This window comes from Furipterus horrens, unplaced genomic scaffold, assembly GCF_987537825.1.
Source record: "Furipterus horrens unplaced genomic scaffold, mFurHor1.1.pri manual_scaffold_9, whole genome shotgun sequence".
In the NCBI taxonomy this organism is placed as follows: domain Eukaryota; kingdom Metazoa; phylum Chordata; class Mammalia; order Chiroptera; family Furipteridae; genus Furipterus; species Furipterus horrens.
In genome coordinates, this window is record NW_028327179.1 from 47,770,450 (window position 1) to 47,783,343 (window position 12,894).

A 12,894-nucleotide genomic window follows, 5' to 3' on the forward strand; every position below is an offset into this window, starting at 1 on the left:
CCCAGGAACAACGCAGAAATGTTGGTGAGGTAACACTCAGGGAGAGCAATACTCAGTGGGAACAATCCTTATCCCCTAGCGGGAGAGGAGAGTCAGTAGGAAGACTCCTCCATTCTTCATTTGTGCTTCCTATGGTCACCCAAGTCCTCATCTCAGGGTGTGCTTGTGGGAGAACCCAAAACTAAAAAGGCATCCTTTGCTGTGTAAAACATTGATTCGCAAACCACAGTCACTGAAAGTTCCTCCTGATGACCCGCCAACTGAGCTCTCTATTCCAAAACAGATCCAACAAAACTATCTTTTTTTCCTCTCTAGGAAGCCCCACAGACAAACCTGGGAATAAGAAAGGGGGAAAAGGGAGAAAGAAACAAAATCAATTACACCATAATTCCCACCACAAAGAAAACAAATTTATTTTTATCTCTGTCTTGTGATTTTGCTTATTGAAAAATATATTCAAAGGGCAAATCCTATGAAGATATTTGCACTTCCCCTTCCCTGATTCTAATCAGGGATGCCAGAACCTTAAATCAAGATTTATTACTTGAAGCCTTAGCTGGTTAAGTTAGTCAAAACAGGAAATACACAAGTGTCAGTCCTACCTATATTTTAGGCTTTAGTTTATCAATAATGTATATATAACTGTAGACAAATAGAGATAAAATTATTCTTTACATTAACAGATTATGTTACTAAGAAGTTCTATTTAAAATTACATCAGGCCAAAGAATCTCTTGCATGCTTCCTCGCAACATCCCAGTAAAATGCTAGAAACACATAGAAAGGAAAATATCAGGAATTCACAGATTCTAGCAACGATGAGACTGCTTAGGTAGTTTTATAGACAGTGAGAGCTGTGTTTAACCTTCTTCCCACTGAATAATCAGTTGCTTTTTTTCCCCACAACTACTGTCTTTCAACCAATTCTGAAATCTCAGATGCCAGACCACAGCCTGGGAGAAAGTAGAGAGGAGAGGGTGGTGACAGATTGTCTCCTGGAACACAAGGCACAATTACATGGAGCACCGTGGGTGGGCAGAGATGTAAGAAAGAAGGCTTCGGATAGTATAGAGAAACCATTGCAAATTTCAAGCAAATAAAATTAGGAAATTATGTGAAGAGAAAGTTCCCTCACTGTCCAGCAAAGCTATACAACACCATTGCAGATGGAAGTCTGGCTACAAACGGTGCATATGTGTTAACTATTCTTTGAAATCCAAAATGGGTATTATTTCACAGAATCATTTAAATGGGCTGTCATGGAGGCTATGATCCTGAATCTGGATAAACTTTCCCTTTTTAAATGAATGAAAAAATGTAAAAGCCAGCATAGAGTATAACAAAATACTTAAGCATGTAAGAAAGGAATAATTACAATTAGCCTTGATGATTAAGAGGAAGAGCATGACTATGAAACATTTAAAAAACAGAAATGGGCAGAGCAGCCTGAAAAGCAAACACCAGGTGAAGTGACGCTTGATGCTGTAAAAAGGCCAGATCTGAGAGATTTGGAATTACTTCAGAGAATTAAAATGTTTATTAGAATCAGTAAAAGGTAAAATGAATACTGCAAAAATTAATGATGTCGAGTTCAGCTTGAGGAGTTCTGCAGTTACAGAGCAGCAGATCTCGAACTTTATTCCATGTCAACATCAGTCGCATGCACAGCACTCTCTACCAGTAACACTGTTTGTTCTTTACATAACATCTCAAATATGAGGACAAGCTAGGGAGCAGGGGTGCTGTCAGAGCTTCTAGAGGAGAAAGGAAATGATGTGTGAACCCAGAGCTCTGATTATAACCCTTAGGCAGAGAGGGAGAGGCATGGCCCACACATGATAAATATTAATGGTTCAAGAAATTAAAAGGTCAAAGACATTAAAGAGAAAAACTGAAAAAAGGAGTCAAGATCAAATTTACAGATAATAGACTAACCTTTGAGCAGTACTTTTCACATGCACATGTGAATCTCCTGGGAATCTTGTTAAATTACAGATCTGATTCAGCAGGTCTGGGGTCTGGAATTCAACATTTCTGTCAAGCCCCCAGGTAAAGCTGGTGCTGCAGGTAGCTGCTCAGACCATATCTGAAGTAGAAAGACTTCAAAGAAAACCTGAAGCAAATGTTCTTACTATATTCCAAGAAGAATTAGTTCAAAGAAATTCACACCTAGGCATATTCTAGCAATTTGTAAAACATTTAAAAGGTTGAAGAAGATATTATACAATTATTCAGAGAAGAAAATGAAGGATTACTTGCAAATGAACAAAAATTGAGTGGATCCAGGCTTGTCCTATGCATTACTAAATGTCAGAGAACAACAGAAAAATCCCACGGAATTTGAAAGAAATTGTGGTCTAAGAATTCATTAATGAGACTAGAATTCATATGCAAGTTCTTGGAAAACATAACACATATTTAGGTTTTCTATCACTGACATAACAGCTTAGTACAAACTTAGTGTAAAACAACACAGATTTATTATCTTTCAGTGCTATAGGTCAGAAATCTGATCCGGGTCTCACTGGGCTAGAATCATCGTGTCCGCAGAACAGTGTTCTTTAACGGGGTTTCTAGGGGAAAATCCATCTGTTTCCCCTTTCCAGTTTCTGGATGCCTCCCATATTCCATGGCTTTTGACCTTTTCCTCTATCTTCAAAGCCAGAAATGGCAAAGTCATTCCTTTTTTAACTGCCCCCTCTCTCTATCTGTGGCCAGGAAGGATTCTCCACTTTGAAGGATTCTCCACTTTTAAGGATGTGAGTGATTGGATAGGACCCATCTGGATAATCCAAGACACTCTCCCAATCTCACTGTTCTTAACCCTAACCATGTCCATAAAATCCCTTTTGTCATGTGAAGTAACACATACATAGGTTCCGAGGATTAGGTTGTAGGAGGCCACTATTCTACTTAGGAAATTAAATGTAGACTAATCCTGAAAAATTTGAGAACACATACTAATAGAGAATCAAAATTCAAAATCAAAAAACAAGGAAATGGTGGCCTAAAAGAAATTGCGATGAGCATTAAAATCAGTTTACTTGGTTAAGTCTAAGTAATCATTGTATAACTAGTTACAGGAAAAATGCAAAGTTAAAAACAAGTCATTAAAGAATAATTTAATCACTATAAACTAAGAGTATAATTTATACTATAGCACAAGGACTACTGATTGAGATTAAGTGAGCTTCCTTACTCCTCTAACCAGAATCAAAATGAAAACCTTAATAGGATAAAAAACAAAACAAAACAATTATTTGCTTTGTTTAAAGCAAGTCAAATCAAGCCATATTCCATATAGCAAAAGACAGCTTCAAAGAAGTTAACAGGGAACTTAAAGGAGCAAAAAACCTAACACAACTAAGTGAAAAAAATATGCACCTGTTGTAACAATAAATTGTTGAACACTCTTCTGAAAAGCAGACCTTTATTTTGTAGAAAAATAATTAGAAATGCATTAAAAGCATTAAATGGAATGGTGCACCATTTTGTATTGATAAAATATAAAAGGCATTATTATTTAGGTCTCACTAAAATAATTCCTATTATTATCTTTACTTTGTTGCAGATAAGAAATCTGAGCCTTAAAGAGAAGAGGGGACTTGCTCTCAATCACCCAGATGTGAGCCACAAAGCAAACCCAGGGCCTCACTCAGAGCCCGAGTCAATCCCAGTAGTCTAAGCCCTCCCATGTATATGTGAGACCCCATAACTAGAAAGAAGTGGGGCTTGGACTGGAACTCAGGTCATTTTTACCCCATAGGTTGTGTGCATAACCTCTCTGCTATACTGTCTCAGGAGTGGTTTTCCTGTTTCCGTCTTTGCCTCATTCCCCTAAACCAAACGTTTCCACACAGGTTATTTTTGCTTCTTCCTCCAGCTTCCTGCATAACCCAAATCCTACAAATCCCCTACTGACCGCCCCCCACCCATTAGCTACTGTAAGTTCTTCTACTCAGTCCCAGCCCCCGCTCTTAGGGAAAATCCCTGGGGTTCCCCCACAAGGATGTGCTCCAGCTTCTTGATAAGGACTTAGATGCTCTTTTCTCTCAATTAAGATTAATGTTTTATCTTGTGCCTTAGATGCCATCCTCTCTTGCCTCCTCGTGAAATAATTTCAACAATTATCCCCTTTCCTCCTAAATCTTCAGATCCTGTCTCTGTTCAGGAACCTCCCCACCTGAATGTAAGCATGCTTATACAAAAAAAAAAAAAAGCTTCCTTTCGTGGGGTTTATATACCCCCATAGCCATTATGACACTGTCTCTTCAACCTCATAGCCATTTCTCAGTTCCACTTCCTCACTTCCCAATCACTAAAGCCCATTGAAACCTTAAAGAGAAGAGGGGACTTATTTCTGCCTCTGTTGTAGCAATTAAACCATTCCCACTGAGGCCACTGGTGACCCTCCTATTGAACAAACCATGGAAAGCTTTGTTTTATGAATATTTTCCTTTACTACTTCTTGAAACTTTCTGTTTACTTAGCTGTCTGTTATTTCTCAGACACTTCATTAATTCTTCTGTACACGCTAAGGAGTTCTCTTTTCATGCTATACGACTTTGTTGCATTATTTTAAATTTAACCTGACTTATTAGATCTCTGACCTGATACCTCTGCTGACTGTCAGACAATAAAGCCAACTACTATATGCAAACTTAAAAATGTAGTTAAAATACATTTGAATCCTAACTCCCAAAAGCACCTCAAATTCACTTTTCCCCTAATCATACTTGTGAGACTTCATTCTTATCTCAGCTAATAACACCATCATCCATCCAGGTTCCAAGACAAAAACCATCATAGATTTTATCTTCTCCATTATACTACTCCCAGCAAATCACCATTCTTCATCAGTTCTCCTAGGTATCTTGTAGTTGGTCTTTCCTATTCTCCTCACCCTTCACTACTATTTCTAATTCATTCAAACATGTCTATTTAAGTATCTACTGTGTCAGCATTGTGCTAACTACTGTGAATACATTGAGAACAAATAGGAATCATCACTCCCCAAATGGATTTTATACACAAGTTGGGGACATGGACATTAAACTAATAATTTCACAGATATAGTAATGTGAATATGATTTTATAAATATGATTACAAATAATGGTGGGTGCCATATAAAGGCAAATATAAGGTGCAATGAAAAATAATGGAGGACTTTGATTTAATAAAAAGTCAGGGACATCTTCCCTGAGAAGCAATAGTTCAGCTGACACATACAAAAGGAGTTAGAGATAGATGTGTGAAGAGTGACAAAGGGAAGGCAAATAAAATTAGCTTGTGCAAAGGCCCTGTGGTTAGAGAACCTGGCTTAGTCAGGAAACTTGAGTGAGTAAAGGTAAGTAAGATAAGTAACTCAGAAGGTTTCTGGGGAGTTAAGTAACTGGGAGGGACCAGTATTGGGGAAGGAACAATTTATGTAGAGACTTTTGTGTTTTACCCTAAATGCAATGGGAATGTATTGAAGGACTTTAAGCATGATTCAATTTTGTGATATCAGCAAATTTGCTATTGCTTCTAATCAGGCAAGCAATGATGGTGGGTGTGGATTACAGTGGCAGCTGTGGAGATGGAGAGAAGTGGGTTTGAAGTAGATTTTGGAGGTAGAATAGACAGAATCTGGTACGGAAGTTAGAAAGGGGGGTGATATTAAGAATGACTTTCATACTCCTGTGTTAAAAACTTGGAGGAGCAAGTGAAACCTACCAAAATATGGAACAGAGAAGACATGGGAGAAAAGATCAGAGTTTCCACTTTTGCTGTGTTGAATTTACGGTGCTTGTGAGACACTCACAACTCAATACATATGTATTTAATGTTGATTTAAAATACCAAAACAAATATCTAACCTGTCTTAAATTACTTAAAAATTTTTCTCAAAATAAAAAAATACTTTACCATTCTACATTCATCATTGTAAAAAAAATATATTACCCTCAGAATTTGAATTCTGTATTTGCAAATGGTGGCAGTGATAACAGCACCAGGCATTAGACCAGTGGAGACAAACCAGACCTTGGTTCAGCAACCTCAGTACTTCAGTTCTGGCTAAGAAAGAGTTCAGAGCCAAGACTCAAACTATAAGAGAAAGTTCATTTAGGAAGTCACAGAGGTAGAAGAAGTGATCTGTAGAAGAAATGGGCTTAAGAAACAAGTTACAGAAGAAAAAGAAGGAGCCCTTGGAGTTTAGGAGAGAGAAGGATAAGGGGTTAAGGAAGCCACCCGGAGTGGGGGGAATGAGAGAAACAGGAAAGACACCAGTGTGCTCCCTGAGAGGGAGAGCATGCTAGATCTTCCATTCAAAGGGTTTTTTAAGGTAGAGATATAAGGTATTAAGAAAGGTCCTGAGGAGGATCTAAATAGAATATTCATCAGTATTCCAGGTGTGTACTTTCAGGGTTGTGGTCTCCACTGATTGATCAGTGCCAGAGCACAGGGTCATTAGTCATTGCAGCTGGTCCTGAGGCAGCCATGGCATCACTTTGTCTGGTTTTGCTGCTTTTCTGGGCCTGGAGCTGAAATGCAACTGAGGCCTAAATGTTATCCCTAGAAGTTAATGCTTAAGGGAGTGGTGGTGCAAGGGCTTGCATGGGAGTCATCTGAGACCACTCTTCTGCCCCTTATTCATCCTCCAAAGGGGACCTGACCACATGGCTAGCAACATGCCAGGAGATGAAATGTCAGGGGAGGGTCCAAACCACATGACCAGCATTAAGTTAGGGGAGGAAGGGTTACCCTGGGGGTGAGGGCCTTGTTTTCCCATTTTTGTTCATTGCTAGGCACTCAGGGCTTTCCACCCTGGTGACCTGTACTTGGCCCATCGTCTTTGCTCTGCTCATGTCTAACTGCCTACCACACAAGCACTGATATCCTTCCATATTTTCTTTGCCAACTGTTTCCAGAGTGCAGTCATCATGCAAAGTAGTTTCTCTCTTTATTGCTCTTGGTCTTGTTCAGGACATAAAGATAAAGCCCTTTGTAATTGTTATTATTTTCTGCAAACCTCACCTTACTCTGAGTTTTAGCCTCTCTGAAACAATTCTTCTTCCACTCTATTCCTTTTTCCTGTTCAAGCTATCCACCAGGTCTGCTTTATTTAGAACATAACCTTTATGTAGCTGAGTTTATCTAAAGACAACATATGCAAGTTTATGGTTTCTAGATACTCATTGGAATTACTTGAAATGGTCAGATTATTCTGTCCATAAGAAACAAAGGCAGGGGGAGCTCTGCCTGGTGTGGCTCAGTGGAATGAGTGCAGGCTTGCAAACTGAAAGGTCATCAGTTTGATTCCCAGTCAGGGCACATGCCTGGGTTGCAGGCCAGGTCCCAGGTGGGTGTCAGAGCAGCGTTGCTCTGAGAAGTCACCTGGACACCACTGTGGGATCAGGCAACAGGTTTATTGAGGGAGGGAGGAAGGGGGTGTATGGGAGAGGCAGCCCCCAGACCAACTCAAGGGCCTGTAGGAGCAAGGGGAATAGAGAAGAAAGGAATGGGGAATAGGGACTCCCAGTCCTCCTCATGGGCCTGTAGGAGTCCCACCTGGACTTCTGCAGGTGCCTTTTTTATACTTGTCAACCACACATTTTGGTGAGGGTGAGTTTGCTTATCAACATATTCAGTAAGTCATTTGCATCTCATTGCTTCCCATCCTCTTCTCTGATTAGTTAACATATCGGTCTAGGTCTATTAACATTTCCTCTGGGAGCCCTGGCCAAGACCAAGTTGATTAGCATATATCAAAAGTCCAGGTGTGCATTCCAGCTGCCTCCATGTTCTGACAGTGGGGGCATGTGAGAGGCAACCAATCAATGTTTTCTTCTCTTTCTCCCTCTCTTCCCCTATCTATAAAAAAGAAATAAAGTCTTTAAAAAAAGAGGAAAAAAAGGAAATACAGATTCTCCCAAATTACTTTTTTTTTAATGAAAAGAAACAAAGCCAAGGGGACCTGGCCACTTGAAAACACATTTTAGTGTTTGTAAAAAAAAAAAAAAACAGACAGACAGACAGACACTTATTTAAAAGATGCAGAAAATATAATTGTTAAAGCATTGCAGAGAAATCTGTTTTTAAACAGATTCTCCAGGCCGAAGATGGCAGCCAATTTGACATTTTCTTTGCACACCGGCCATTTTGCTTTGCTGGAGCATGGTGCTATGAGGCTTGGGTACCACCAGCAGTGTATTGTATCTCCCATGCTTGCTTAGTGGAAGGTCGTTTCTTGGCCCAGGTCAGTTTCACTAAGAAGAATTGCCCTTTTATCGACTTCAAATAGCTTAAATAAATTTTCTAAAGGAACTGAGGGGGTTTAGCCCATTTAATGAATTTTAATAAGAAATACATGAATCAGTTAAAAACCAGGGAAAAAAAAGTGAATAACATTGAACTAATTTTAATGGAAATTAGCTCATTACCCTGCTGGCTTACATTCACCAAAGGCTTTAATTTTTTATGGAAAATTTGCCAAGCTGTGTGAAAATGGGAGGATCTTTAAATTAAAGATTAACCGTATTAGTGGTATTTTTCTCCCTCAAATTAGCCCTAACTGGAGATACTAAAAACACTGGGGCTTTTTTCCCTTTTGGGAAACTTAAAAACAAAAAATAACATTCCTTTTATTGGAAGAATTTCTCACAGTCCCTGAAATACTCTCAGAAATGTAGCAGAAAATATGGATTTCCTTTTCTTGCTTACAATATTTTATAAGAACTAATAACTTGAGAATGGGAAGGGTCTGTATGCTTGTGCAGGTGAGTGTCCTGTCTTCCTGCCAGATTCCACAGGGACTGTGAAAAAATTTCTTTCTTTTTCTTATTTTCTCTTACACTCACACAATAATGCATGTACTTTTGTTCTCCCTTTCTTCTTTAATCTCCTTTTTTATTTCCCTATTTTTTAATCATAGTAAAATATTCATAACATAAAATTTGCCATGTTAACCATATTTAAGTGTACAGCTCAGTAGTGTTAAGTATATTCACATTATTTTGTCTTCCTCTTTTTTAAGCAAAACAACATACATGGCTTTTAATAACCCAGGGCATAGACATCTTCAATGAAAGAAGTATTTATTTCAAAGTGATTCCTATTGCTTTTCTGTTATATAAGGAAAAAGAGAAATAGAAAGTGTTTCCCCTGCATCTCTATCATTTTTAGTAATTGTAAAATCCCCTGTAAAATACTTGAAACTGTAATGATAACCTTCGAAACCAGAGTAGTATGTTTTAGCAAATACTTCAGTCGAAGAAGAAACCGTTTCACATTCTGCAAGTGTGAGTTCAATATATCAAATGGAGTATAGAGGCATATTGGAAGATTTAGTTCTGTTTGGGAAGATTCTTAGAAATCTCAAAAAAAATGCCCTAGTGTTATTTCAAATTGATCATGATGGGGACTCTGTGATTAAATTGCTCTTTATTGCATTTGGTCCCTTGTTCGAATTGGAGTGGTTTTAAGAAATTCATCATCTTGTTGCCTGGTGGAAGTAAATAATAGTAATAAAAATTCTTACCAGTAACTCACAAATGCACACAAGAAAGGGGCTCTCCCTTCATAGCTACTGTAAATATATGGACGATCTTTCATGTGGGGTATCATGTATCAGAATAAGTAGGTTCTGAAAAGAGCCACTCTGTGGAGTGTTCCTCTTGGGATAAGGCAACATTACTGAACAGTCATCAAGCAATTTGAAAATGGACCTTTGTGAAGTGAGACCTAATTCAGAGCTACTGGTGAACAGGCAACCAACACCATCCAATGATCTGCATAGCAAAGGAAATGTTCTCAGGTTTCTCTGAAGCAAGACTCCTGACGATCAAACATTGTTTGGGATGAGGGAGACAGTGTAAGAAACGGAAATATTAAGTATTTTCTGGGGATTTTACTGAATCAAATTGATATTACCTGCAGTAGATGTTAATATTGTGTTTTTATTTCCAAGTAGTTGCCCAGAAGACTGTGTTTTTATTTTTAAATGGACATGTAAAATGTTACCTTTATAGGGTGGTCAGATTTAGCAAATAAAAATACAGAATTCTCCCTGGCTGGTGTGGCTCAGTTGTTGCAGATCCCATTCGTGGCCAAGGCACATACCTAGGTTGCGGGTTTGATCCTTGGCCCTGGCTCGGCACATTTGACCCTGGTCCAGGCACTGATCCCCTGTCCTGGTGCACTCAGGAGGCAACCAATTGATGCTTCTCTCTTGCATCAATGTTTCTCTCTCTGTCCTTTTTTCTCTCTCTTCCTCTCTAAGAGCAATGATAAAAATGTCCTCAGGTGAGCCTAAGGAACTCACAGCTCCTAACAAATGTAAAATAGCAAATATTCAAAAATCTTTCTGGGCACTCCAGGAAGGTGATAACACACAGGAAGTAGAGAAAATAATTGAATGTTTTGACATTGTGAGAATGTATACATGACATTATTTCTCAAAATAACTGTTACTTAAAATTCCATAAAACTGCAAATAAATATTATGCTTTACAGAAAATAATAGTTAATTGGCCAATAAGTTACAATTTTTTTTTTCACTTTGTAATTGGTGGTCAAACTGTTTTCATTGTTATTTTATAAAACAAATAAAAGGTGATTAATAAGTTTATTTATCTGTAATTTTTACTCTGAAATATTTCCAAAAAGGATGTGATTTAAATCCTTGTAATTAAATTAATTAAACCACACTCTGAACAGAATTTTTTTCCATTAGTTGGAAAGAGAGATAAGAACGTACAGAGTGTGTAAAAAAATGAGCTAATTCTACCAATCTCTTTAGGTAAGGTGGCTATTACACTTGAACTTTAAATTTAACTCTGGGTTCCAAAGAAAGCTAAGAAGCATGATGGATTATAGACTTCTACTCTTTTCATAAAATAAAGCATCAGTTCCCTACCACAGTGCATTAAGATGCAATTAGTATTTATGCATTGCCTGTGTTGGATTGTGTAAACATCTAGATAATTGTGTGTTCATATTTCTGTAGGTATTTCCTATAAATGGGTTATTATTTTAAAATATTCCCATTTTATACAATTCCCAGTGTTAAAGTTGATAACATACTATATGTATGTGACATAGTTTCAATATTTCATTTTTTACTGGACATTTTACCAGATACTAGCTAACATTACTAAGAGTGAAACTGTTGAAAAATGGAATATATGATATGAAAAGAATTTTTTTTCGTACACTAGGTTATATTTTGCACTGCTAGAGCCAATATATGGCAGCCCCCTCCACCACCACCTCCATTATGTTTAAGTTTGATTTTACTACCACTTTTTAAAACTGATATAGCATGACACAATAATAATACAGAAAAAAGAAAAGGGAATTAATCTGTCTTTTACTTTTAATTATCTTTTTTAAAATGCATTATTTTTTTTTCTTTTTTATTGAATTTATTGAAGTGACATAATACATAACATTATATAGGTTTCAGGAATACAACTCTATAATACATCATCTGTATATTGTATTGTGTGTTTGCCACCCCAAGTCAAGTTCTACCTCCTCCCAACCCTCTTTCCCTCTGGTGATCACCATACTGTTGTCTGTGAGATTTTCTTGTTTGTTTTGTTTTATTTTGCTTATTCTTTTAATTATCTTAGTGGTCATTTGGAGCACAGAGTCAGTCCAATGAACATATCATTTGTGATAATAGAAATGGCTCAATAAGTTGAAAAATATATAGCTTTGATGATACATGACTCATTCATTTAACAAACGTTTTGAGCTCTTTCTTCATGCAAAACATTGTGTTTAACACTAAGGTATAAGAGAGGAGAGAGAAAAGAGAAGAAAGGAAAGTGAGAGACAGAGAGAGAAAACAGATATAAAAATGAAATAGATGTAAGAAAATAGATATCTACTCTAGAGAAGATTTCAGTTGAGGAACAGTTCATAAAAGTTAGAACCTCATTCACAATATAGGTATATACATTATTTTTAGATGGAGTACTAATGAAGGCGTGTTGACTGATTTTTAAGTACATAAAGCAGAATTACTTATTTTTAATTTTTTTTCAATTACAGTTGACATTTAATATTATTGTATATTAGTTTCAGGTGTACAGCATAGTAGTTAGACATTCTTATAATTTATGACATGATCCCCCTGATAAGTCTAGTACCCTGGCAAAGGTATTTAAAGTTCTATCTCTCTTCTCCTCTTCTCTCTCTGTGTGTTTCTATCCTCTCACTTCTCTCTTACTCCTCTCCTCTCTCTCCTCTTTCCTTTCTTACTCCCCAGTAAAGGCTGTGCCACAGAGATCCCTAGAAATGACTCAGTTTTGATTCTTGTAAAATGGCTGGCCAGTTGCCACACAGTTACTCACCTACTCTGTGCCTCAGAGTCCTCAGCTGCAAAGAAAAAAGTGTTCTTTGAATCATTAATTATTTGGCTTCTTAAAGAAAACTGTAAGCCAGGCCTACTTTTGTGTGTGGTTATTATTGTTTGCTGTTAGCTATTTTAAAGTGACTCACAATGATTTTAATATTATGCTACCATAAGTGGTGGTAGGGTATATTTTCAAAGTTCAAATATTGTTTTCTTTATTACAGGTTTCTTTTCTCCATGGAAAACTCCAAAGCCTGTAAGTTGGAATTATTATGCTTCTTTTTTTATTTCTAGTAGTTATTGCAATCCATTAAGTGAGAGTTAGTGAACTGGGTGACCTCAAAAGTCTCTTCTGCCTCTGAGAGTCTGTGATGCCAAAACAACAAATCCTCTGTGTCCTTTTGTCTTGTATTTGCCCACAAATATAAATAACTCATCTTACTTTCCTATAAAAGCATTGCTGCCTGTTTATTAATAAGTATACTTACAAAATGAGCGTTAACACTATTACAGTGTGCTGAAATACTTTAAAACCCTTTTTTTCCCATGT

The 12,894-nt window shown here is 37.3% G+C and overlaps 1 protein-coding gene across 1 annotated transcript in view; it reads left to right on the plus strand.

Annotated features, from left to right (window-relative positions):
- MAGI2 (membrane associated guanylate kinase, WW and PDZ domain containing 2) overlaps positions 1 to 12,894 on the plus strand; it is a 1,613,703-nt gene that overhangs the window by 1,411,157 nt on the left and 189,652 nt on the right. The window contains exon 11 of the mRNA XM_090287299.1: positions 12,569 to 12,600. Coding sequence (XP_090143425.1) covers positions 12,569 to 12,600 — 32 coding nt within the window. The remainder of the gene's footprint in view (positions 1 to 12,568; positions 12,601 to 12,894) is intronic.